This window comes from Alosa alosa, chromosome 3, assembly GCF_017589495.1.
Source record: "Alosa alosa isolate M-15738 ecotype Scorff River chromosome 3, AALO_Geno_1.1, whole genome shotgun sequence".
NCBI classification, from domain to species: Eukaryota; Metazoa; Chordata; class Actinopteri; order Clupeiformes; family Clupeidae; genus Alosa; species Alosa alosa.
Genome location: NC_063191.1, coordinates 17,164,435 through 17,191,631, shown reverse-complemented (window position 1 = coordinate 17,191,631; position 27,197 = coordinate 17,164,435). Strand labels below are relative to the sequence as shown.

The window sequence follows — 27,197 nt, the reverse complement described above, 5'->3', positions numbered from 1 at the left end:
GCTATTTCACAAGCAGTTGCCCTCTGGCGTGAAGCCGTATTACATTACTTCACAGGTAGAAAAGCTTAGTGCAGGGATAAAGGATTTATGAGCTGTGACATTAAGACTATTTCTTTGTTGCTTATTATTCTTTAAAGCCAGCTTTTATTAGCAACATTGAAAGGTAAATGCTGCATTGACACTGTGTGAAAATATTGCAGTCTATTTTAAACTTACATCATCTCTTATATACCACAAATAGCTATGGCATTAGTTCATGCTCAGGGCCTGATAAAAGTGTTCTGCTCCTGCGTGCCCGGCAGGTGGACCATGTGGATAAGAGTGGGCAGTGTGCGCTGGTCCACGCCGCCCTGCGGGGCCACCTGGAGGTCATCCAGCACATGCTGGAGCTTGAGTGGGGCGGCGAGGGCCCGCAGCAGAGCCACGGGCTGAAGAACAAGGCCCTCCAGCAGGGCCTCATCGCCGCCTCCAGCATGGGACACACACAAGTGAGCAGTGACACACACACACACACACACACACACACACACACACACACACACACGTATGCATGCAAGCAGCATGAAATAAAAAAAAAAAAGCAGGAGCAGACGTCATATGCAGTAAACTATTGAACGTAGTGAGAGAAAAAAAAACAATTGAATGGTTAAGTTTCCAAGAGTAAGCACACAGACTCTGAACTGTTTGAGGTGCAGCTTCTCTAGCCCGCGTGGGACGACTCCGGATCCATAAAGCAGCAGCACACAGGTCTGCACTCTTAACCTCCCTGCCTCCATTAGGCCCCAGCAGAGCCCTCGCTAGTGCTCGCTATACTACTGCAGCTTCGCGCTTCTCCTCTCCTCTCCTCTCCTCTCCTCTCCCGGCCTCCTGCCTCCAATGTGGCCATTGATCTGATAACGGAGGCCCACGCGAGCACCTCATGCCTCTGCTGGTTTGTCTAGCCCTCATTAAGGGAGCTCAGTCCACCTGGGACTGGCCAGTCCTGCACGGAGTCGAGTTTGGACGGAGCTCCACCGGCCCAGGTGAGGCTGCGTCCACCTCCACATGGCCGAGGCCAGAGGGCAGCAGGCTGAGGAGGAGGACGCAGGGCAGGCTGGGGGTTTTAATGAGGCCAACCTGCTACTGGGCTGCATGGGCCTCTTGATACAGCAGCACTCCCCCTACATACAGTACACACTTACAAAACTTACACAAACAAGACACACACACACACACACACACACACAGACACACTATCACACAGCATCAGCGCTCTACAGTGAGTCCACAGTGTTCATTTATCATCATGTTCTGGAGGAGCATAACTCGCTCTGGCTGGCTGCGATCGATCCGCCAGGCTTGTTTTCATCGCTCCCATTGCGTTCGTTTTCTTGTCAGTGTTGCATGCTGTGTAAGCACTGAAAGGTTTTATTGTAAGTTTTAGAGCTGAAGAGTCGGCCATTCTTTTGGTTGGTGTCTCTCTCTCTCTCTCTCTCTCCCTCTATCCCTCTCTCTCTTGCGCTCTCTCTCTCTCTCTCTCTCTCTCCATCCCTCTATCCTTCTCTCTCTTGCTCTCTCTCTCTCTCTCTCTCATTAATCAACCCCTCTCATTTGGCAGGTGGTGCGTGGCTTGCTGGCGTTGAGTAATGAGCATGCGGTGCAAATTGATGGCCATGACACTCTATGGGGAGAGACAGGTACAGTGCACAGACGTTTTCTTCTCTCTTGTTCACTCCTGAATCACCACGTCACGTTGCTCTGAATCATCGCCCATGGTCAGAGTAACTGCAGCCATAATTGTCCATGTGTGCGCTTAAGAGTGTATGTGTGTCTGTACTTTTCTGTCTGTGTGTGTGTGTGTGTGTCTGAATGTGTGTGTGTCTGTGTGTCTTTGTGTGTGTGTGTGTGTGTGTGTGTCTGAATGTGTGTGTGTGTGTGTGTGTGTGAATGTGTGTGTGTGTGTGTGTGTGTGTTTTTGTTCCAGAGAGCATAAGAGCATGAAATGGGTTTTTCTATTGTCCTGAATCTTGATTTTCAATGAGTCATCTCAGCGTGCGCCGTGTGGCATGTTTAGATGAGACCTGTGAGTCTGTCACAATTACGTAATACATATGAGGCCCATTTACCGGCCTGCTTGTGTCCTCAATTTCCTGGTCAGAATCTATCGCACGCCCCGCCGCGGCTGTGCGCTTCCATCTTCATCTTAATGGAGTGTCATCAGAGGCTCCTCTAAGCCAAATAAGCGCTTCACCACTTTGGGACCAAATTACAGGCACCGTCTCCTTCTGGCCGTCGGAGCGAGCGGCCGTCACTTTAATCCCGTGTCCGGTGCGAGGCCAGAGAGATGGTCATTTGTCTTGCCTCATTAGAGGGTGTCTCAGAGTGCCTCTCCCCTCATAGATCCCTATCAGAGCCAGGTTTTGGCCTCAATACCAGGCCTTAAAGGATCTGAAGGGGGACATTGATCGGAGGGGGGTGGGGGTGTGCGGTAAGGCTGTGAGAGCGTCTATCATCAGCCTGGTATTGTCAGTTTGTAGCTGTTAAGGCAAACTGTCTGGGGAGGAAGTGACTGCAGAAGAACATGTGTTTTTCTTTCTCACCTCAAGATTAGGTTCAAGAAGCTTGTGAGGGCGGTTTCTGAAATTGAGGAAAAGAAAAAGAGAAGTGTAGAGAGAGAGAGAGAGAACAGATGGGAATGTTTGATGAAAGAGAAGAGAAGAAGGCATCAGGATAGAAGAGGCTGCAGGCAGGAGGTCTCCACAGGAGATGGCGGCGTGTAACGGTAATGGTTCTCGCTGCTGCATATTGGCTCGGAACAATGGTGCTGAACACAAGACTGAGCACTGGGAACAAAAGCACAAACCAAAGTAGAGGCCCCGGCAGTTTGTATGAGTCATCCTGGGTTTTAGATGAGCGCAGTGCGTGGTTGTCCACAGGGTCATTCCGCGAACAGGACTTGAGGCAGAACACAAATGAAAATAAAGTTAAATTGTAAATTGCACTGTAAAACACACACACACACACACATTATACATATTACACGCATACCTAAGCACAAATCGCAGTCATATGTGTAAACTGCAAGTTATAAGTGCTTTACATTACATTATAATCCATTTGCAGTAAACACTTCTCAGGGGGACCTTAGGGACATTCAAAAATTCAACTAGTAGGAAATTGAACGCTCGAATGCTGAGACAGATTTTAACTGCGATAAGGGGGATCAAGAAACACCGAACTCCAACGTTTCCCAGGCGTATTCGCCTCATTTATAGATGCTTTTAAAAAATGAAATCTCATCTCGAGCACTAGCGCGTTATGCAATGTTGATTTATGCTTCCTCGGCGTCCATGATTGGATTTTTAAACAAGGAAATAAGTCAGTTCAGGCATTTCAAATCTCTGTCACCAGACCGTAGACTCCTCAATCTAATGTGACTGCTGCAGTCATTATTCTCTCCCTCCACACTTGTTCTTGTCAAACAAGACACCTGTTGACTTCATGTCAAGCAAACTCACCCCCTACCACTGTGTATCTATTCATTTCCTCATATGATACTCCCCAGTCCAACACACTGGCTGGCTCAGTGGCAGCTGAGCACATGGAACAATGGCTGCTCTGTGCTGGTGCACGCTCCCAGCCTGGTGTCCCAGTACCAGATGAGACGGGGATGTAGGTCAGTGCAGTAGTATATAGGCTGTCTCCCGCACCAGGAGCTGGGGCGTCTGTAAAACACACTCTCTGGTAGGGGGGTGACTCCTCAGGGCCCCCCCTTGTGGTTATTACACGGCGCAGACAACAGAATGTCATTGTGATAAAAGCCTATGTTTCATGCCACCTCTGCGGTTTCCATACAGGAATGTCCTTGTTTTAAAAATGGCTGTGTGGATCTGGGTATTAATAGCTAACGGGAGCTGCATTTCACTCTGAGCCAATGAACACGTGCCACTGGGGAAACCCTGTGTGTTGAATATGAGATGAGAAAAGAATATGAGATGAGAACTCTGTTCCCAGTTGGAACCCCTGTACTAGATGTTCTGTTACCTCTACATTCATGGATCATTTATATTTTGCAAGCTATACCTCTCACCAGTTTATGCCAGTGAAGGTGGTGTTGCAGCTGTAGGTCCCATACCCAAGCACCGCTCTATTTGCTAACAGCCCCAGAGTCACAGCCTTGATTCCTTTTCTGCCTGGTGCCTGAAACAGGTATCCTTCTGCCTTGGCAACAGCCAAAGTCACTGGCAAAAACAACATCAGCAACCCTAACAACAACAACAAGGTCTAGTAGTAGCAACCTTACACCAGGTACCGTTGAGCAGCACCTTGGATGGAGCAGCATGCACATAAACAAGCTTGATGATTTTCCAGACGCTCCTCTCAGTGACCCCCGCGATGAGCAGCGGTGATAGCCGTGCATTTAATATTCATGCGCAGCTGTGCTTCGGAAACCATCGCTGGAGATGATTACAGAGGAAAGCTGTGGAGGGAAAAAAAGCCCCCCCCCCCCCCCCCCCAAAGTTGCCAAGTTAACCACCACTCTCTCTCACGATTGAAGCCATTGAGTGAAATGTGATTAAGTGATTCCGAGTCAGCTGTGGCTCAGCCTGGATGGAGAGAGGCGCCTGAGAATCGGCACCCTTCACTGGCTCTGACCCACGTACCCTCCTGCTGACAGCTTGTCGACTGAAAATGTCGCTCTGCGTGTCGACACGCCGAGATTGCGGTCGTTCGGAAAATAACATATTTATGCAAAGGAACCCACCTCCCCAAAACACTCTCTCCGTCTTATCATCACAACCAACACATCACCATTTTCTGTCAAAATTGGATTACATTCCAGACTCGACACTCGCAGGTAGAAATCCATCTCTGTGTTGAATAAACCTGCGAGTGAGAGCCGTGCAATTATGTCTCTGTAACGCTTCCTTCCTCTGTTGATTTGCGCTCCCAGTAAAACAGGCAGCCGCTCAGAAAGATGGGGGGGAGGGGGGGGGGGCAGGAAAAAAGCTCACTCTGGGCTGAGACTAGCTGCTGAACTACAGGTCTTCAGTCTGACGTGAACAGACGGATGACGTGCCGGCAGATGGTTTTAGAAAACAAGATGCAACAGCACGGGAGCTTTGCCTTCCTCCGTGTTATGCGGGTAAAAAAGAGAAGCCTCACACTTAAATAAATCCTCTCTGGAGGAAAAAGCTCAGCCTTAGCCCAGACATGTTACCTCACGTAATAAATTGATGACTTGAGCTTAATATCCTGAGATATACAGTAGGTCGACAGGCCTTATCTTATCTTGCTTTTGTCGACTGTAATTATGCCAAGAATCCTTTTATATGATAAGAATCTCCCATTGCGCGGCTTGGCGTAATATGGGAGTATTTGGTGCCCCGAGTGTTTTGTTCTGTTGGATTATTTAGGCTGCGGTTATGGCCTGTGGGACAGGGCCATCAATCTTTTACAACCCTGTAGCTGGGCAGGAGCCTACGTGTTCCTGTCACATGGGGTTTAGTCCAGCAGCCCCTGAGCGTGTGGTTAGTGGAAATGCGCCGGTGACGAGGCCACGCTGGGGCTTTTGGCTTGATGGATGGGCCACTGTGTTTGCGGGTGACAACAATATTCTTTGCTGTCTCTCATTGTAGTGTGGTGGAGACGTTCACGGTCAGCTCAGCTGAGAGCCATTCTCCTCAGAACGACAGAATAGCTCCAAAACTATCTTTCAGCGACTAGCGTGTAACTTGCAGCTGTGGCAGTAGTAACATTTCACCCAGTGAAATGTATTCCTCCTCCTGAGGTAATGAAGACTCTACATGTAATTCTCTCAGACGGGGGGATGTCCCAAGTATTCCCATGCAAGCCTTGAGGCGCCCGTTTCAGTTAAAGTAGGTTGATTAAAGTAGGTTGATTGGTAACACTTTGATTATATGACTTGTTGCTTAATCTGTATTTCACTACATCCTCCATTACACTAGAAACTAACATGCTGATGTCAGTCTTCACTACAGCCTGTCTGTAATCGTTTCATCCCCCATTCTTTCTCTCCCCCCCCCTCTTTCTCTCTCCCCCCCCTCTCTCTCTTTCTCTCTCCCCCTCTCTCTCTGTCCCCTCATCCTCCCTTTAGGCTCTGCTGTGCTCTCGTGTTTACGAGCCTCATGGCTGTGTAGATAAAACCAGAGATGTTTGTTTTCCATGTGGAGAACAGGGACGCCCCCCCACCACAGGGCCCAGATGTGGGTGGAGGGGAGCTAAGAGCTCATGAGAAACAGAGAGAGGGAGAGAGAGAGGGCAATATGGCCAGCCCTGAGTGAAGTGGGTAGAGTGTCTGAGGAGCAGAGAGGCTACCCTGTGTCTTAAAACCCGGAGCGGTTCCAGGGATCTAGATTAGAAAGAGTACACTTGAGTCCATCTCTGGTGATCGATCCATGTGGACTTAATAATCCCCCACTTAGCGGTATAATGCCCTGTGTGAGTGGACTATTTTTAAATAAGCCTGAGAGCTGTGTTTAGATGAGTCGATAATACTTTTGGGTGACTAAGGAAGCTGTTCAGTGGTTTGTTGCTTTATGTGATGTGTATTTGTGTTTGTCTCTGTGTGTTTTGTGTATTGATTTAGCTAATGTACATATTGGTTAAGAAGATGATGGATGCAGATGGATTCATGTAGCAGTTTTGTGTGTGTGTGTGTGTGTGTGTGTGTGTGTGTGTGTGTGTTTGTGTGTGTGGGCCCACATCCTGCTCCCCCCCCCCACACACACACACATCTCCACTCTCCTCCCGCAGTAGCCAAGACAACTGCCACAGCCTGGCAGGCAGGCAACCTTATAATAACACTCAAGTGCTCCCCCTCACGCGGGCTCTGATGTGTAAGACTGCATGTTCAAATGCAGCCATCAGCCTCTGATAGGCCACATATAACATCAGATATGATGGGATTGGTGATGTGGTGGCCACATATAACATCAGATATGATGGGATTGGTGATGTGGTGGCCACATATAACATCAGATATGATGGGATTGGTGATGTGGTGGCCACATATACTGTATCATCAGTCGGTCCGAAAGCAGTGGGTATTTACAATTGATTGCTTCTTGAATTTCCCCTGGGGATCAATAAAGTATCTATCTATCTATCTATCTATCTATCTATCTATCTACCTACAGTCAGTAGCAGTTGTCAGTCAGTTGTTCACGATGCATAATGTGATCTAAATCGAATGCTGGTATATAGGTAGATATAGTAGGAATCCCACAATACAATTGTGCCTGGTTGCATTGTGTGAATTGGTATATTAGTTTTTCATGCTAATTGTGAATGGGAATGGGAATGGGCTAATTCTTGGGTGAAGGGTGTGCTTTGCTAGAGCCTTGCACAGAACAATCTCATTTCCATTCTCCTGAGTGGGTGCTGTTGAGAGGTCAAGGGGTTAGCTTTTATGAATTGAACTGTAGTTGTTAGTGACCGCTCTTCTGCAATCTGTTTGCCCAAGATTAGTACATCTGAAGCACTAACATCTATTTATTGTGTGTGTGTGTGTGTGTGTGTGTGTGTGTCCCACAGCTCTAACAGCAGCAGCGGGCCGGGGGAAGATGGATGTGTGTGGCGTGCTGCTGGAGGAGGGGGCAGTGGTGCAGCAGGTGAACCGCAGAGGGGTGTCCCCACTCTTCTGTGCCGTCAGGCAGGGCCACTGGCAGGTGAAGACACTCACACTCACTCTCTCTTTCTCTCTTCTTTCTCTCCTCTTTCTCTCTCTCTTGCTCTCTTTCAATCTTTCAATCTCACACACATACACACACAGACACTCCCCTTCCACATACAAATCCCCAAAGTGGCAATGTACTCTCTACATATGGGTAGCAGAACGAGTAATTGAAGAGGTTGGTTCCAAAACGCTATTTCAACCAATTTTCATAAAACATTTTTTTCCATTTTGTTTTCCAGGTAATTTCAAAAACTGTAATTGGGTTATTATTATTTATGTTTACTCAATCATAAGCAATCGCAAAAGCAACTGCAATTGTATTGATATTACCTGAAATACACAATTAAATAAACATGATTTATTAATGTTTTTAAAAACGTAGATATGGCGTTTAGGGACCAAATTCTTCAATTGTAACTGCATGAATGCATTCAGTGAGCAAACAGATGTAATCTATTCTGGTTTTCAGTATTAAATCTGAAGAGATGGTTATGCTAATGCATGTTAGTATTTGAAACTCTTTGTCATTTTTGTTTACCTCTCTCAGATTGCAGACTTGTTGCTGCAGCATGGCGCTGATGTCAACGTAAGTGATAAACAGGGCCGGACGTTACTGATGGTGGCGGCCTGCGAGGGCCATCTCAGCACTGTGGATTTCCTGTTGTCAAAGGGTAAGTGACATCACTTCCTGGACGTTTTACAATCAGCTCATTTTCACACACAGAACATTCTAGATGTTTGTTGACACTCACCTCATAATGGACAGCAGCAGTCCCAGTGCTTGCTTATCAAATTAAGTCCTGACAGAGCGACACTTCTGTAGCCCTTTGTGTGCTCATACAGAGACTGTGTGTGTGTGTGTGTGTGTGTGTGTGTGTGTGTGTGTGTGTGTGTGTGTGTGTGTGTGTGTGTGTGTGTGTGTGTGTGTGTGTGCGCGTTCGCACGCTCTCAGGGGCCTCTTTAACGTCCATGGATAAGGAAGGGTTAACGCCCCTGAGCTGGGCGTGTCTGAAGGGCCACAAGAATGTCGTGCAGTTCCTCGTGGAGAAGGGCGCGGTCATCGACCACACGGACAAGAATGGCCGGACGCCGCTGGACCTGGCTGCTTTCTACGGCGATGCCGAGATTGTGAGTACCCGCTACAACTCCCCTCACACACACACACACACACACACACACACACACACACACACACACACACACACCACACACACACCGCAACACCTACAATTTACCTGCAGCGCATCATGCGATGCACACACCCCCTCCCGACCCTTTTACTCACCCGCCGCTGAATCTCATTACCGGCAAATGAGTTTACCAGGCTCCCTGCGACGGCCAGCTTTCTTATGCCAGCTGCGCAGTGCCACCAGACATAAGCCGATTTTCACTTCTCTCATGTTTATCCAGCCACAATGTGCGTGAACAGAATTCCGTCATCGGTCATTAAAAGGCTGTCTTTTATGTTTGCTCTCTCAGAAGTGCCCACGCTTATGCCTACCCTGGTCTTCTGTTCTCATTTGATACAGACCCCATACTGGTCTATATATGCAGCGATCAGAGCTGGCATTGTTTATTCATGCACGTTTTATTGCTTTATATTACCGACCGAGACAAAAGGGAAACGCCGTCTGATTGTTTATTGATGACCTGTTTGGCATTTTTTATGAAATGGCATGATACCTGTATATGAATTATACTTAATGCAGAGGAGGCTGTGCTCCAGCACATGAGAGAGAGAGAGAGAGAGAGAGAGAGAGAGAGAGAGAGAGAGGGCGGTGTGTGTGTGTGTGTGTGTGTGTGTGGAGAGAGTCTCGACAGCTCACTGCAGTCGCACCCTCTCCAGCTCCTCTGTCTGACTGGGTCACCTCTTTATCTTATCGCTCTCTGTCTCTCTCTCTCTGTCTCTCTCTCTCTCTGTCTCTCTCTCTGTCTCTCTCTCTGTCCCTGTGGCACAGGTGCACTTCCTAGTGGAGCGCGGGGCGGTGATCGAGCATGTGGACTACAGCGGCATGAGGCCGCTGGACCGGGCCATCGGCTGCAGAAACACCTCGGTGGTGGTGACCCTGCTGAAGAAAGGAGCCAAGCTGGGTAAGGCGGCGCAGAAGTGGGCCCTCCTCCTCTGCATGGGGGCCGCGGGGACCGGGGAGATTTATGGAGCTTAGCGCATTTAGCGGCCACTTGGACCCGGCAGCAGGACCTGATGTGCTGTTTTTTTTCACTGGCTTTCAGAATGCATGGCTGTATTGCGATATTGTTTGTGTGTCCCTTCGACAAGGGGATTAATGCACATTATGGATGTGCCGGTGGTGTTCACACCGTCCTACCTTTTTCAGAGGCTTAAACGTGTCGGACACACACAGGTGAATTGTGCTGGAGGCTTAAATGCCATTGCATGGGAAGCTCCTAAATCACGTTGCTGTTTGGCAGCTTCAGTTGGAATGAAAACCCAGATGATGTATGGCCAGATGATAGGCAGATGACATGCCAGAAAAAGTCACCCTTGAATGGGAGGATTATGCACCTCACGGACGGCACTAGAGTCATGAGGCGCTGGACATTCTCACTGTTTGACTGGGTGTAATGTGGAAAGCATGATCTCACTCCAGACTCACAGGGCTTCAGTTGGAGTACACACCTAATTGGGCCCAACAGCTAGATGAGATCTAATGCAGTGGCATGCAGCAGTGAATGGAAATACCTTCTTTTATTGGGCACATGACTCCCAAAATATGTTTTCTGGGATGGGGGACTGTTTGTGTTTTTGTCGTGTGTGTTTGGGTGTGTTTGTTTCTGTTTCTGGTCGGGTCACTGCCTCCTCCCCCGTCCTGCTCATCAAAATGGTCAGCACGTGACTCGGCCCAGCCGTAAATGACATTCACAGGTTGTCTGAGCGGGCCACAGTTTGCGAGATGTTATCAGTCACTACAGTATAAGAATAGGTCGCACGTCACTCCCTTAGTCCCCTGTTTGTTCTGCTAGAGCAGCTTATTGATAGCAGCATGACAGATTCTGGCACCTCCTCTATCAGTATTGAGTGGCCGATCAATAAATACCTCTTTTAGTCGACCAGAGATAAGGTTTTTAAGCGCTCACTCGTCTTTATGGATGAGCTGCATGTCACGTTCCACTTCTCGTTGGCTCCAGAAGTCCTATTTGTCTTTGCATGCTTCCTTGTTTCCAGCGCTGTCTCACTCCTCTCTCTCTTCTTAACTGCTCTCAATAACACCCTCTTAAGGCTACCGAACGTCTCCTTATGATCGATCAGGTACAATCTTTAGGTAACTTTACTCCATAACCAATTTCACAGCAGACATTATACCCCAAGAATGCAGCAGACGGACCCGCCATAACCTTTTGGCTTCCCTCTCCTTCTTGTTTCCCAGGAAACGCTGCATGGGCCATGGCGACGTCCAAGCCTGATATCCTCATTATCCTCCTGCAGAAACTCATGGAGGAGGGCAACCTACTCTACAAGGTAAGACTGTACTAAAGACTGTGCTGTAGCCCTCATCTGCAGTGCAAGGCTATATCCACCTTTTGTCTTTCTTCAAGGTTTTTTTATTATCATCTGTAGCTCTGTAGCTCCAGACTAGTCTCAGGTATGCTGCATTATGCTTCTGAAGGAAAAGCAGTTTTTCTTGTTCAAACCGGAGACAACTTTCTGTAGACCGTGCTTCACTAAAGGACTGAAGTTTTTTGATCTGGGCACAGTTTTTTGGCTGAGAACACTCGTCTCGGACCGCTGTGATCAGTGCTGGCAGGCAAATTGTTCCTTATCATCAAATGAGTCATGGTGGCTTTGATTAAAAGCCGAATTTAATTTAAACGATTGTCATCTTACTCGTTCAATAAAAGGCACCGAAGATGAATGATAGTAAGGACTGCCATGATTGATCCCTGACATTTAAAGATTGAATTCAGTGGCAGAATGGACAGTCCACTCAGGTGGAACACAGGTGATGGATGAGCAAGGAGTGTGTGTGTGTGTGTGTGTGTGTGTTAGCAGTAGCTGTTTTATGATGCCTACCCTTTTCTCTCGTTGGCTCTTGCCTCCAGTATATTTCCGTCTCAACAGTTTTTTTTTTTTTTGTTTTTTTTTTTCTCCTCTTTCTCTGTATCCCCCTCTCTCTCTCCATCCTTCAGAAAGGGAAGATGAAGGAGGCAGCTCAGCGGTATCAGTACGCGCTGAGGAAGTTCCCTCGCGAGGGCTACGGCGAGGACCTCAAGGCCTTTAAGGAGCTGAGGGTGTCTCTGTACCTCAACCTGTCCCGCTGCCGCAGGAAAACCAACGTGAGATACAATTTTCAGCCTTCAGCCTTTTACACTTTTGCAACATTTCTTTTGGAAATGTGGAACTGTGAGGTAGCAATAGCTGTCAGGATGCCGTCAATGCTTTACTGTCTGTTTTATTGTTTAGTGTTGACGCTGTTGGCTAAGTGTTGGAAAGCAATCAAGTAATGCATAGATAGCAAGGCCTGAAAACCATTTGCGTTGTGTTGTGCATTTAACTAAAGGCATGAGATGTGCAACTAAGATGCACTGACTAAATTGACTGACTCATTCATTAAATACAAAGATGAAATGGGAAAAACCAAACGCTAAATGACCTAAGAGCTTGGATAGATTTTACCCCAGTTTGGAGTAACACACTGGCTTTTTAGCTGTCCCATGACACAGTCTTGCAGCCCAATTCCATTTAAGCACTTTGATTGATGAAACGAGCAATAAAACTGCTCAAAGCTCCAAGGAGCAGATTGAATCTATTAATTAAAACACCTAGCACTTTGAAATGAATTAGAACAGTGCAGCCGTCCAGTTGAGTGACTCCGATTGAGTCGTTTATGGTGGCGGAGAGCTTGTGGAAATGGCCTGCCCCAGACTCATAAATAACAACCTTGTTAGTAACGATTTCATACTTTTGTCCTTCTCTGAAATGGCGGGGGGAAAAAAGCAGTGGGCGTCATCCGGGCTTCAGCTAGTCCCTCACTTTGTTATTTTTTTCCGATTTTCACTGAATCACCGAATCCCTGCTTCTCCTCCTGCAGGATTTTGGCATGGCGGAAGAGTTTGCAACAAAGGCACTCGAGCTGAAACCGAAGTCCTACGAGGCGTATTATGCCCGGGCCCGAGCGAAGAGAAGCAGCAGGTAAAGCGCCGAGCGCAGCTAGATGGCCTCACGTTCACATCTTTGACTCTGCCACTTCAAGAGCCAGTAATGAGCCTGCAGTTGTGGAAGTGAAGCGCCACATTTAACGCCCATTTATCTCACTCTCCCTCCTTTTTTTCATGTTCTCTCGCTCTCTCTTTCTCTCTCTCTCTCTCTCTCTCTGTCGCCTTCTCTCTTTCTTTCTCTCTCTTTCTCTCTCTCTCTCTCTCTCTCTCTCTTTTTCTCTCTCTCTCTCTCTCTCTCTCTCTCTCTCTCTCTCTCTCTCTCTCTCTCTCTCTCTCTCTCTCTCTCTCTTTCTTGTGGTCTCTGCAGGCAGTTCACGGCTGCGCTGGCGGACCTGCACGAGGCGACCAAGCTGTGCCCCAACAACCGGGAGATCCGGCGCCTCCTGGCTCGGGTGGAGGAGGAGTGCAAGCAGATGCAGCGCGCCCAGAGCAAACAGCAGGGGGCGATGTGCGCGGCGCTGGTGGCGGCCGGCGGCCAGGACTCGGACCACGAGGCCGAGCGCGGAGACGGCGGCGGCGGCGGAGACGACGGCGGCGGCGAAGACGACGCGGCAGACCACAGCCTCGGCCGCACGCTGGACGGACACCACCACCACCACGGAGCGTCGTTCAGCGCGAGGGACGGCAACGAGAACCCGCGAAGCGGGACAAAGCGGGCGAGGCCTGGGCGCGGCGCCCTACAACCAACCGGACGCTGGCGGAGGCGCGGGCTGGCTCGCCCCCCATGGGCAGGCCGGCACACAAGTACCCGCCGACCCGCGACTCCATGGCCCAGCCGGGGCCCCTCATGCAGCCCACCAAGCAAGCGCAGATCGTCAAGACCAACCAGCACATGAACTCCCTCCAGGCAGGCGGCCGGCCGGCGGCTCGATCCCAGTCCCAGTACGCTCCCTCCAGCCCCCTGCCCAGCCGACACATGTCCAGCACGCTCAAAGCCGGACCGGGCATCGACATTAGCCCGCTGTTGCCCCCCATCGATGAGCCGGCGCCGGGCTTCGCCGAGCGGCTCTCCCTGGCCGCTCCGACCCACCACTGTGACTCTGAGGCTCTGTCGCCGTCCCAGCTCTACGGGCCCGGCTCGGCCAAGGCTCCGGAGCGGCTCTCGGCGCACTCGGCCTCCTCGCTGGACGCGCTGGCCTCGGGGGCACCGGGAGGCCCTGGCGGTTTGCCCCAAGATCTGCCGAGGGACCCGTCCGGCAGCGCTGCCACATCGACGTCCACCAGCGGCGGCTCTCAGGCGGGCAACATGCGCGTGTCCAGCTCCACCAGCAGCCTGGCGTCCAGCAGCAGCCTCTCGGACAGCGGCAAGCTCCAGGGCCCTGACGTGCGCTCCAAGACCACCGCCGCCTCCTCGTCCGACAAGACCAAGCCGGTGCCCACAGGCTCCGACTACAAACCCAGGCCCTTCATGGGCATCATGGACAAGACTGCCCGCTTTCAGCAACAGCTGCAGCAACAGCAACAACTGCAGCAGCAACTGCAGCAGCACCCGGGCCACCCTCCCCCGAGCCGCGGCTGGCAGAGCCACTCCTCGGAGGGGCTGGTCAGCCACAGCATGGCGGCCCTGGGACTCCAGGCTGTCCCCTGCGAGCTGCCCTACAGCAAGCCGGCGAGCGCATACCACCACGAGCAGCTGAAAGCTCCGTCTCAGGGCCTGTCCTCCGCCATCTCCACCTCCACCTCCACCTCCTCCTCCGTTGGCCTGCACAACGGCATGCACGCCAAGGAGTTCGCCGAGAAGTTCTGCCAAGTGGCCACCTGTTACAAGGAGTCGAAGCCAGCCATGGCGCTGCCACACTCCTACCTGGACGGCAAACCCAAGCAGCCAGGCTTAGCCCGAGATAATCCCGCCATTCATGTAGCCTCGATGAAACCAAAGCGATCATTTATAGAGTCCAATGTATAGAGGTGTTCTTTTGCTCACCCACTGGAAGAGTATATCTCTCTAAATCTCACAAGTACAGAACCATGTCATGGGCTCAGTTTGATTTGTTTAGGTTTCATTCTCATACTCATTTGTTGCTGTTTTTTGTTTTTATTTTGCCATCTGCCTTGAATATCCCTTTGGTTTTCGGCGTTGAGCTTTCTTGTTTAATTATGTGGACCAGAGACAGCTCTTTTTAACTGCTATTTTGGACTCAATCTGCACTCATCGTCAGCCAGCAGCTTCTGTTACAGGACTAAAAGCTCCCTCTGATTCAGCCAAGCTGGAGACATTTGACTTGGAAACGCTCAAATGTGCTGTCATGTACTCTTAGCAAGTTTTTTTTTTCCCTCTGATTCAGCCAAGCTGGAGACATTTGACTTGGAAACGCTCAAATGTGCTGTCATGTACTCTTAGCAAGTTTTTTTTTTTTTTTTTTTTTTTTTTTTTAAAAGTGGTGCAACCTCGGTCATAAACTGTGTCAAATAGACCTCTGAGGATGTGGTCATTTAGTAATCTATAATGGATTTCTGTGTCTGTGGGATTTTCTCAATGAGAGAAATATACTATCAGTTAGCTCTCGTGTAGTGCCAAATAACGAAAGGATCTTGGGCAAAACAGGAGCATTTTCAGAGTGCGCCTAGCACCAGAGCTTGGTAGGTGTGATCATTCAAAACCCCTGATGTTCTTTTCCCATCATGAAAATTGCTTGGACACAGAACTCCATCCATGGACTTAAACTATGGCCTCCTTTTGTAGTTGGTCCTCAGAGGTCTATACAGTGCTCAAGTGTTGGGGAGAGGGGTGATGAAGAGAGGGGAACAGGGCAAGCCTGTTGCCTAAGCACAGACGTGGGGCCGTATCCCCCCCACCAAACAGTGATGGCACTTTACTAGTGAACATAAGCCTTTTCCAGTGCTTACACTACATGTACAGATAGAATTCAGGTGTGGGGATTGGCCCGTGTGTATGTGTGTGTGTGTGTGTGTGTGTGTTTGCGCTCTGTTAGTGGTGCTGTTGTTGAAGGACACCAATGCATAGGTGGACAGTAGTGGCTTTACGAGATGGGCATTCCTGTGTTTTGTAAGAGGGTGTGCATCCTCACTCCTGTGTACATAGCTGAGCGATAATGTATTTGTTGCCCTTCTTTAAAGTGAAGGTCTGTGTCTGTGTAATTGACTTGTTCAAATTATGTGTATTTTGAGTTCTATTTTAACTTTTTTGGGGCGGGAGGGAGGGGGGCAATCAAAATGTCATTTGAGGTTACAAAAAAATAATGTACTTGTTTGTATGTTTGTACATTATATAAATCTGCCCTATAATGTTCCCAAAATCCCCAGAATTGGTTCCTCTCTGTATCTGCTTGTTGTTGCTGTCTAGGTTAATTTATTTACAGCGCCTATGGCTTGGTAATTGTAAAAGCAATATATTTTATATAGTTATTTTTGCACAGCTACTAAGACATTTTACAATAAGCTCTAATTGAGAACTTTTGGTTTAAAGTGCATGCCACAGTTGCAGTTTATAATAAAGAATTTAAAAAAACGATAATTACAAAAAAAAGATATTGGGTTGAGGGCATTGGTTCTATTTTAATATGTATGTTACTTGCAATTGTTGCCATGTTTCCAGTATTGTGAGCTGTTATTATCTGTAATCACATACTGTAATGGTGCATTACTGCCATACTCACCATGGGGGGGAAATAAACTCCACTCTTTAAAATCTAATCTTTATTTATTGCCGTTTATTCATTCATTGCCATTTACAGCCCCAGCTACAATGATGCAAAGCCAATTGAGGTACATGGCGGGTGTAGGGTCAGATGATGTCAGTTGTACGTAGTTAGTGGTAAAACTACAGCTTGTTCATTTGATTGGTTCACATTCAAAATACATCTTTAAAAAGTGCATAACTGTACATTTTAGATCTACGTGTCTCTGGGAAATGGGCCTTAAAAGCATTTTATGATTATATAATTATAGTTCTTTCATTCTCCAACCCAGTGGGTTATCATCATTGTAATGTTGTTTCCTCACCCCATGTGACCAAGCAACAGGGTTTTACTGTAAGTACCATGCATCTTCTTGATGACACATTCTGTTCAGTTTAAAATGAATAGAATAGAGCCAAAAACAACCTCATCTGGAAATGACGATCATTGCACAACAGCATATTTTGCAATTGCGTCAGTCAAGAGCAGTCATGTTGTTTTTCTTCCGTCACTTGAACTAGTGGATTACTGCTTCATCAGGTTCAGGATCATCAGAAGGATTCTTTCTCCATCACTGGGAGGCCCTCCAGCGGTTAATGGCCATCTTCAGCATCCGGTTTGGCGTAAGCATGGTGGTGGGCAGGGGCAGGTTGGTCATGGGGCTGGTGCGGTTCTTGGTGCCGATCCATCTCTCGATAGCCTCACGCTCGTAGGAGAAGCCATCTGTCCGGGCAGCATACACACATTAAACCACTGAACTTCACCACTGATCTACACTCTATCTCCATCGGCTGTAACGGGCCAAATACTCAATTGTGTAGTTTTGGGCTCTAAGTAATAAACCAAGGGCCTTCATCTACCCCTTAGCAGTAGAGTGAAGTATTAAGCTCCTTGTTCCTGCAGCCTGTCAAGTCCTCTGTTGCCTTCCTTGGGTTGGGCAATGTGTTATAATAGAATTGTGCAGGTGCACCAAAATGGTTCTGAGTTGTAAAATCTCAGGACAAACTGAAATATTCTATTCAATACTTCTGCAGGTGCCGTTTTGTCTGTGGGTCGTCGGCTCTCACTAGCTCACCTGCGGCGATGACAGGGTCCTTAAGGACCTCTTGGGTAATGGGACACAGGAACTCGTCTGGAGCCGCCGAACCATCCAGCGACGGCCTCAGCTCCTCAATCTTACGCAGAACCTTCCCACGGAGCCCCAGCGAACCTTGAGGATAAAGAGGGAACACAGAAAAATGGTCACACTCATTTCGCCAGGCACACACACAAAGTGGCGCAACTCCGCAGTGCACTTGTCTAGCGGTTCTCATCGGAACACATTCATTCTCACAGGCGGCCGGCGTCGGGATGATTCACACGCTCGCACAATCGAATGTCACCCCAGAGGATTTCCCTCCGCGCCTGCAATAACCATCTAATGGGGCCTCCCTCATAGAGTTTCCATGGGAGGACAAAATGGCCTCGCAGGAGAAGGCCATTTTCATATAAAACTAGAATGAGCACGCAAGGCAGCCGCAACCCAGTTAATACCATCACCGACTCAATGGCAAACACAATGGAGTAAATATTTCAACCAGGCGTAGGGAAGAGTCTATTTTTCTAAAATGAGAGAGGGGGAGTTAAAGGGCCCCCAGTGTGCAAATAATGGCAGCTTCTGGATGACACCGGTGGGTGGTGACATCATGCACCTCATAGCGGGTGGGAGCGGCAGTGATGGAGCCAGATAAATGTAAAGCTTGGTGTCTGGCTCTTTCAGATAATTTGTCCTGGCAGGTGGCTTCCCTTAGGTCCTCTCCCCGGGCAGCCGCTGAGCTGGACGGGGCTCATTTGACCACCCTTTTTGTGGGGGGTCTGCTTGGTTATCAAGGACGGAGGTTGAGCTGCGCAAACAGCTGAATGATCTTTTCAATCACAGCACTTTCCCTCTCTGAGCTCTTTTATTAGGGCCGCCATGAGGACCTCATCAGTATTCAACTGGCAACGTCCACTCAACTCACACACATGCACCCACACACTCTGATGAGAGAACGCAAGAGAGCCTGGAAGAGACAGCAGCACTGGTAAACGCATCACGTAGATGGCACCAGGTTATGATGACTTCAGCGTCTCGCTAAATTTAATTAATTAGCAAATGCCTGCAAGTCCCCTGAGGCGCTGTGGCCGCTGTGGGGGGGGTTTGTGTGTGTGTGTGTGTGTGTGTGAGACTGGGTGATGCAGTGTTGCAGGGCTAAAATGGCATAATCAAAAATCCAAACAACGGTGACCAGAGGGGCAAAGGCTAACAACTTCCCTGACGCGGCAGTGACAGATAAAACAGTCTGTGGGGCCTCCCTTCAATCAACCCATCTGGCCACCTTTGTCGCTAATAATGCTAATAATGCCACCAACTAATCCATCATTGCACCCTGTGGGCCTTACCTAGGCTCCATCTCATGAAAAGGTCACTCTCATCAATCCATTTACCAGTGAAACATTAATTCTGACACTACTCCGCTGAAAACCCTGTATCGGCAATGGTGCTGATGCTAGTAGATAGATAGATAGATAGATAGATACTTTATTGATCCCCAGGGGAAATTCAAGGTCTGCGCTTTACCATAATTCCATGCGGTGCATTTAGAACTCCTAGCACGGCTTCCCCCCCAGAGCTGGTGAATGACAACGCATGTATTTCGTTCCTCTCCCACTCTCCCTCATGTATTTATGAATATTTCATGCTGGCGCACCGCCAGAATCTTATTTATTTGATATGAGCGCACGAGAGGTCTCCACCGAGGATTGATAGGTAGCTGCTGCTGACAAGAAACACAACTTGTAAGCTGATTTATAAAAGAGTATCTGCTACAGAGAAGCTGAAAAATACCGTGCTGCCACAGAGTACAAGAACACCGCACTCTCTCCACCACCATGGTCTATTGGATCACTAAATCAAACCCTCCCCGCTAACACTTGATCAATTATGCAATCTGTCCTTGGCAAACTGACTGGCAAACATATAACACTAGATGTAAAACTTTAATCTAGATGTAAAACTTGATGTACTACACTTTGACGGATGTGTTTCGGAATGAGTTTCAGAAGAGCTAGGTGACTCATATTACATACATAGTTCTGTACTTGGCCTCCATGCTGAACACGAGTCTAATTAAGCCAGCATCGAGTGAACAGCACAAGGCCACATCACAAAGTGAACAGCACAAGGCCACATCACAAAGTGAACAGCACAAGGCCACATCACAATAGAGTGAACAACTCAAGGCCACATCACAATAGAGTGAACAGCACAAGGCCACATCACAATAGAGTGAACAGCACAAGGCCACATCACAATAGAATGAACAGCACAAGGTCTTGGACCACACAAGAACAGCAGTGCTCTCAGCTCACCGATGTGCAGCTCTTTGGCCAGGGTGTCTTTGGTGAGGCTCAGGAGCTCGGGGCCGTCGATGTTGTGGCTCTTGAAGGCGCTGACCAGCTCGTCCATTCCCTCCTCGGCCAGCCAGGCACCCACGTGCTCCTCAGTCCAGTCTCTCACCAGCAGCCTGGAGTGACCCATGGCCGCACGCTTCCTTCCTGCCGAGCACAAAAACAGGAAGGGCCTCCCCATTAGCTCCCTCCACTACCTCTACTACACACACACACACACACACACACACACATACACATACACACACACACACACACACACACACACACACACACACACACACACACACACACACACAAACACACACAAACATACACATACACACACACACACACACACACACACACACACACACAAACATATACACACACACACACACCTCAAAAACCCTTGAGACATCCTGTTCCAATGAGACTTATCAGATTCCTGCAAAAATCCTTCCTCTACATTCCACCCCTCCCCCCATGCAAACAATTCTACCACACACACACACACACACACTTCTCCAAATATACACAGATTTGTCCTCTGCTCTGATACCACACACAATCTCCTTTACAGAAATGAAAGGACCCTCCACTGGTTTCCCATGCCCCCCTCCCTTCTAATCTGCTCCTCAATTTCATTTGCGTGTCCTGTGCATATTTATCAACCCCTGCCTCTCCTCCCCATCCCTCTCTCCCTCCCTCCCTCCCTCCCTCCCTCCCTCCGCTCCAGCCCTTGCCAAACCCTCAGTCCTCCACCTCCTCCACGCTTCTCTGGCCTCGGCAGGAACCAGCTCCTCCTCCTGAGCGCCGGAGCCCGGCCGACCTTCACACGACTTTGGCTGGAGTGGCCGCTCATTTTTCACCCCTCTACCGAGATATAACCCCCACACTTCACCCCCCGGTGGGCTGTCTGTCTGTCTGTGTGTGTGTGTGTGTGTGTGTGTGTGTGTGTGTGTGTGTGTGTTCTGGCCTAATGACGTCCCTGCTGCTCCTTGCACCTCCACCGCCGTCTGTCATTAGGCAGCTGACTGATTGCGCGGTGGCGGCTGTCTTAGAGGTACTTCTCATTAAACCGGCCGCTTGTTTGCTTTCCCAGCGCCGTATGCTATCGCTCTTGCTCTCCTCCTCCTCCCTTTTCTTCCCCTCCTCTCCCTCCCTCTCTCTCTCTCTCTCTCTCTCTCTCTCTCTCTCTCATTCCGTTACAAGCTCCGCTTCCTCTGCCAAGCGCCTTGGTTTCTTTTTCCCCAGCCCTCTGACCAATCTTACACAGGTGCTGGCGCTGACATGAGAGTGATGTTTAGCGGATTCCGTGAAAACACACTTAAGGGAAAGGATGAGGCTCGTTCTTTACTCCTCCATCAAGGAGAGCCATTAAATCATTCAGAGCCGAGTGTCATCTTATCAAGTGTGCGTGTATGAAATGTCTCCCTTCCTCCCACATTCTGATAGAGCAGACCAGAGGAGTGTGTGTGTGTGTGTTTGAGTGTGTATGTGGTTATGTGTGTGTGTGTGTGTGTGTGTGTGTGTGTGTGTGTGTGTGTGTGTGTGTGTGTGTGTTGGGGTATAATGAGCAGGCAGTAACTCAGGGAAGGGGGGTTATGTAAACATCTCTACAGCCTAGAGCTGGGCTGTAGTGCAGACAGTGTTGGCCTGAAGCAGCGGATGCAAGTCTATGCCAGAGCGAGCATCACTGTCCTGGACCAGCCTCCCCCTGCCCCTACACAAACACACACACAAACACACACACACACAAACACAAACACACACACACACACAAACACACACACACAAACACACACAACACACAACACACCTCCTCTCTCTCTCCAAGACGAGCCTCATCATCATCTTAGCGCACTCTACGCGTCATCATCATTTCTTTTAACTGCCCTCTTAACTCCTCATCTAATGATGGCCTTTGCCTGTTCTGTGGATGACAGATATCTGCCACTGCAGCACCTGCTCGCCTCACTGGCAGGCTGGTTAAAGAGAGCACGTGCAGGAGGGGAGATGTGTCACAGTCACAGTCACAGCTCAATGTGCCCCGTGCAGCACTCTTACCTGGACAAACAGCAGCTGCGGCTTCAGCTAGAGAGGGAAGAGAAATAAAAGCACATTTAAGGTGAAATGATGCATCAGAAATGAAACAGCTGTCAAAATGTCATCAAACACACAATAGCACAGCAAGCATGTAAATGTTTATTTTAATTATAGGAAAATGAAAAAACGAGCTTGAATATCTAGATATTGGACTGCTCTAAACAGACATTTTTGGGGATATTGAAAGTGTGTGTTTTCCTGAGGAAGAAAATGCTCCTACTGTAACTAAACTGATACAGAACTACTGTCCAGCACTAGCTCCTGTTTGTGTCTGGTGCCTGCTGCCTCTGGGCCAGTGTGGGTCAGTCACAGACCGCTGGAGGCAGCGAGGGAGAGAGAGGGCCAATGAGACATGGGGGAGAGAAGAGTTCAAGTGAGCGTGGCTACGGCTACGCTGGGTCGGAGAAGACCCCATCATTCCCAATTAATGAGTCTAGCCTTGGTCTGCGTTCTCTCTCCATCTCTCTCCCTCTCTCTCTCTTTCCCTCTCTCTTCTCTTTCTCTCCACATACACTTTATCTCTTTCTCTCTCCTTCTCTCTCCTCCCCCATCTCCCTCCCTCATTAGTATGCAGGCGGCGCCCACACTCATAATGAGACTGTCTGACTGATGGGATGCTCACAGGGGCATTAGCGCTCACTGGGGACCACACACACAACACTGCAGGGAGTTTGGAGTCCAGCAGCAGCAGCAGAGTGTGTGGGGGTGGGGGAGTAGTGGTGTGTGTGTGTGTGGGGGGTAGTGGTGGGTATGTGTGTATGTGTGTGGGGGGGTAGTGGTGGGTATGTGTGTGTGTGTGTGTGTGTGTGTGGGGGTAGTGGTGGGTGTGTGTGTGTGGGGGTGGGGGGTAGTGGTGGGTATGTGTGTGTGTGGGGGGAGTGGTGGGTATGTGTGTGTGTGTGTGTGTGGGGGGAGTGGTGGGTATGTGTGTGTGTGTGTGTGGGGGGTAGTGGTGGGTATGTGTGTGTGTGTGTGTGTGTGTGTGTGTGGGGGGGGGTAGTGGTGGGTATGTGTGTGTGTGTGTGTGTGTGTGTGGGGGAGTGGTGGGTATGTGTGTGTGTGTGTGTGTGTGTGGGGGTGTTAGTGGTGGGCAGTGGTGGGTTGGCTATGACAAGTCATCAGTCTTTAAGGCGCCGTGATGGATTGCAGCGCGACACCCACCGTCGTGCCGTCCGCTCTCGTCGCCGTCCCCCAGCCGCCACACGATCACCGTCTTGTCCATGGAGCCCGAGGCGAGGTAGGGGAGCGAAGGCGAGAACGCACAGGAGGTCACGTACCTGGAGGACGGTCACATCACACCGCAGGGAGAGAGAGAGGAGGGATAGAGAGAGAGAGAGAGAGAGAGAGAGAGTGAGAGTGAGAGAGTAATCCAGGGATAAACTGTGAGAGAAGCTGTTTGCAACAGGGGAGTTGGAGGAGAGGTTCACTGTGTTACCTTTCGTGCTGGTTCAACGTGTGAAGCAGCACTCCCCGAATCTGCGAGGGTGTGAAAAAACAAACATTTACTTTAAGGGTATGTGAGGAATGCCTCTGTGGTCAAAACAAGCCATGAGCTGTGAGCCAGTGTGTTGGTGAGGAAGTATGTGTGTGTAGGTGTGTGTGTGTGTGTTTGCGCATATGTTATGCGTAGGTGATTGTGACTGTAAGCAATACTGACCCTTACTAGAAAAGGCATTTAACAACACTTCATGCATCATTTACTCACGGCATCGTACACGGCCAGCGTTTTATCCACAGATCTGGAGGGAAAAAACAAAAAGGAGACATGATTACAGTCACCAAGGACAGATTTCCTCAGCACGTGCACGAGGGAAAAAGAAACAAATGGGCTCTATGATCACCATCATTTACAAGATGGACAGCTGCTGATAGGCCCTGTCAAAATGGAGGAAGACACCTGTTCTTTTGGACGAGAGACTAATACCATCTCTCCTACAAGGTGTAACTGAGCTACACAACCATCACATGCCCATCGGCGCCTTAAATCATGTCGTGGTTGAAACGGATTGTGACAAGACAGATCCCCCTAGTGGTGGAACGGGAGAGTAGCAGGCGCAGGAGAGCGCCAGGTTAACAGCTGGGCCACTCGAAATACCGCTTGACAGACTTCCTGTTAACTCTCTCAGCTGTGGCTCCGTGACCTTCCTGGTGATTCGCTTTAATGGAAAGGTAATGAGCGATAATGCAGGGAATTCAGACCGCTCCTATTGGCTGGAGACCACACTATTTTGGACAGTAGAGAGAGAGAGAGAGAGAGAGTGTGTGTGTGTGTGTGTGTTTGCGTGTTTGTGTGTGTGTTTGTGTGTGTGCTTACCCGGATGCAACCAGCTGTCCATCACTGGAAAAGGCACAGGACAGCACAGGTCCAGATTGGGCTGTCAGAGAGTGCAGCAGCTGCATACGACAGCCTGTAGATCAATAGTCAACACATACACACACACACACACACACACACATACACACACACAAACATCAATAAGCTATGTGCATCTGTGTGTCCTGTTTGCCTTGGCAAATACTGCTGGACTAGTCCTGGCAATACATCACACAACACTCAAGTCACCTCTGCATGCTGCGTACTACAACAACGGCTGCACATTTGACGTCCTGGCTGTCTTTCGCTGGCTCACATAATTGGCCCTCAGAATTGATTTGAAGATTTCATTATGGTGTGCCATGGCTGTGCCCCTTAATGCTGTTGGGAATTGCTCAGCTTTGCGGTTGTTCTTTTCATCTTCAACTTAAACCAATAATTCTTGGATGACCCTTGCACAGAAGAAGACAGGGCCTTTACTGGACACGGTCTACTGTAGATTTTGGAGCAGCCCCCTCTAAGGCATTGCATCTGCGCATTCTTATCCCCAACAATGGCTTGTTAACATTTTTCATCTGTTTTATTATTTCTACAACTAAAAACTAAACTCATTCTTTTTACCCCATTACCACACAGCCAGTATGTTATTCTAGTGCTGTAGTAGCTATTTGCATTGAAACAATTATTCTTAATTTTGTCCAAAGCTGAAATGCAATACCTAATTACGTTTCCTGGGATTAGTTGGACTGGATGATTCTAAATTCTAAAATACTGATACCCTAGCTACTGTATCTCTCGTTGGTCTCTGTTGGAGCAGATGGAGAACCCCAGTGTGGAACAGAAGAACCGTATGGAACTGTACTGCCACACTACAGTACATCTACTGGTGCCAAACACAGCTCCTAAAGCCTACATCAGCTGCATCAGTTTGTTTAGATGTGGTCTGAGTGGACTGGGAATTATGAGCATCAAAATACAACAGTGCACTTTTCAGTGTCACCTCGTCCTGCGGACACAGAAAAATCTGTCTGTTTATGACTGCCTGTTGAGTATGTGACCAGTGCCTGTCGAGCCACGTATGAGTGGCGAGAGTGTGCATGTGCACACACACACACACAGACACACACACTCACACACACCCTCTCTGTCTGTCTGTCTCATTTCTCTCAGCACAAAGGCTTCATGCCTGTCCCAGCGAGACATGACACTGAACGCACATCTCCCCCAGACACTGGCCGTTTCCACAGCAACAGAGACAGGTTAGTCACTGACCTGGATGTACAGTGCATGCACAAAATCTCTCTATCTTTTACACACACACACACACAGTGCATCACCACTGTCGTGCATCAATCTCCATTCATCCCCAGGTTCCATTGCGCTTGATTTATAAACACATTCTATCAACACTAGAGATTAAAACAGGAGAAGGTGCAACTTATTTTCTTCCTAGACCCAATAAATAAAAAAGAAAAGCGAGAAATAAAAAAGGCCAGCTGAGAAATAAACACAGCCAACAAAATAATCATACAACACTCAAAGGAGCTTTCAGCAGACAGATCCTTTCATCACACACTACAGTGAGCACTCTAAGAGCCCCCTGCTTATACATGTACAGGATGGAGAGGACGGACTGTAGTGGGGGGTTGAGTGGGTGTCTGGCCAAATTCATCTGAGCGTGTGCACTGCACTGCAGAGTCAGATGACTCGGAAAAAGAGTTTTAAGGGATATATAACACTGTTGCATTTAATGCATTCTAATCACATTTTTCAGAGGAACTAGCCAAGGCACTCTGGGAGAGAGGAAATGGCAGCATAAGCAATAATGTTCTCCGTGTTGAGAGAATGCTTTATCAGCTATAAAAATATAACACCGAGCACAGGAAACATGATGCTGATATAAAGTGCCTTCTTGGGATGATTCTCTACTGACTGTGGGCTTAGGTTAGACTTTCACCAAAAAGAATAGATGTCACCTTGGATAAATAATATTAAAAAAACAAATAAGAATAATAAAAATAAGATGCATGTTTTGGAATTGTGGGGCTCTATAAAGTAATTTAGTGGTTCCTTTGGTAGTAGTTTCCAAAAACACTGCAAGCTCACAGTTGCTAAGGGAGTGTTCCTTCTGTATAAATATGACAACATAGAAAAAGTATTTAATTACTGTATAACTGGATTGTGGATTGCTATGTAACAGCATCGTTTTTTTGCATGCAGCACTTGTGCGTGTTGTGTTTAAAAGGGACTAAAAGCCTGTGTAATATCCAAATTACACAGTTTGCCAAGCTGTTGAGTATTAAGACCAAAGCTGATCCTCAGTGGTTCTTATCCTCAACTTAGTATAATTATACGCAATGTTCTGGCAACAGTTAATAGGAAAGGGAGCAACTTAAGCACCACATCAACAGCTCATTTCATTTGTGTACTGTGTGTGCCCTTTGATGAATTAGCTACAACATCAGACTGTTTTAAGTCAGAAACATTAGATAAGGGAACAGAATGCCTGCATTGCACTGCCTTTACCAACGTGAGCGATGGGGTCACACTGGCAGCAGCTGACTCCCAGGTCGTGTGCGACCTTCTGGGCATGAAGCTGGACCAGGTCCAAGTCCCAGATCTTCAGGTCTCCACCGGTGCATCCGGTCACAAACATCTGGCCACAAGGAGTGAAGGAGCAGGCCAGCACAGTGGCCTCAGTGACCTCACCTGTCCTGCAGTGTGTGTGTGTGTGTGAATTACAATGGGTATACTCATAGCCTTTATTGGTAGCAAATGAAAACTGAAGAATGATGTAGGCCTACTGTACCTCTGATCATACAAAGAAAACAGGGCGTTACAAAAAGCATTCAGTAGGCCTAATTAAAAAAGACTA

The 27,197-nt window shown here is 48.5% G+C and overlaps 2 protein-coding genes across 4 annotated transcripts in view; one reads left to right on the top strand and one right to left on the bottom strand.

The window, feature by feature from the left end:
* The window catches only part of tanc1b (tetratricopeptide repeat, ankyrin repeat and coiled-coil containing 1b), a 121,276-nt gene extending 105,272 nt beyond the window's left edge, over positions 1–16,004 (top strand). Inside the window, 12 exon segments of the mRNA XM_048238346.1 lie at positions 303–488; positions 1,598–1,676; positions 7,537–7,670; positions 8,226–8,349; positions 8,631–8,806; positions 9,637–9,769; positions 10,917–10,946; positions 11,065–11,156; positions 11,825–11,971; positions 12,727–12,827; positions 13,161–13,352; positions 13,409–16,004. Coding sequence (XP_048094303.1) covers positions 303–488; positions 1,598–1,676; positions 7,537–7,670; positions 8,226–8,349; positions 8,631–8,806; positions 9,637–9,769; positions 10,917–10,946; positions 11,065–11,156; positions 11,825–11,971; positions 12,727–12,827; positions 13,161–13,352; positions 13,409–14,759 — 2,745 coding nt within the window. The 3' untranslated portion in view covers positions 14,760–16,004.
* Positions 16,005–16,495: 491 nt separating this feature from the next.
* LOC125291555 (WD repeat, SAM and U-box domain-containing protein 1-like) lies at positions 16,496–27,191 on the bottom strand. Of its 3 annotated transcripts, none has more exons than XM_048238342.1 (9): positions 26,849–27,191; positions 24,323–24,416; positions 23,714–23,747; positions 23,444–23,484; positions 23,170–23,285; positions 21,970–21,996; positions 19,882–20,067; positions 17,567–17,701; positions 16,496–17,214 (listed from the first exon to the last, which is right to left on the bottom strand). In XM_048238342.1, exons 1-9 carry the CDS (start codon positions 26,976–26,978, stop codon positions 17,063–17,065), a joined length of 915 nt encoding a protein of 304 aa, XP_048094299.1. In that variant the 5' UTR covers positions 26,979–27,191; the 3' UTR covers positions 16,496–17,062. The 3 variants fall into 3 exon arrangements, with proteins under 3 accessions (XP_048094299.1, XP_048094300.1, XP_048094301.1); XM_048238343.1 differs by having other exon boundaries at positions 26,852–27,191; XM_048238344.1 differs by lacking the exon at positions 26,849–27,191 and adding an exon at positions 24,572–26,067.
* Between the last annotated feature and the right edge of the window lie 6 nt (positions 27,192–27,197).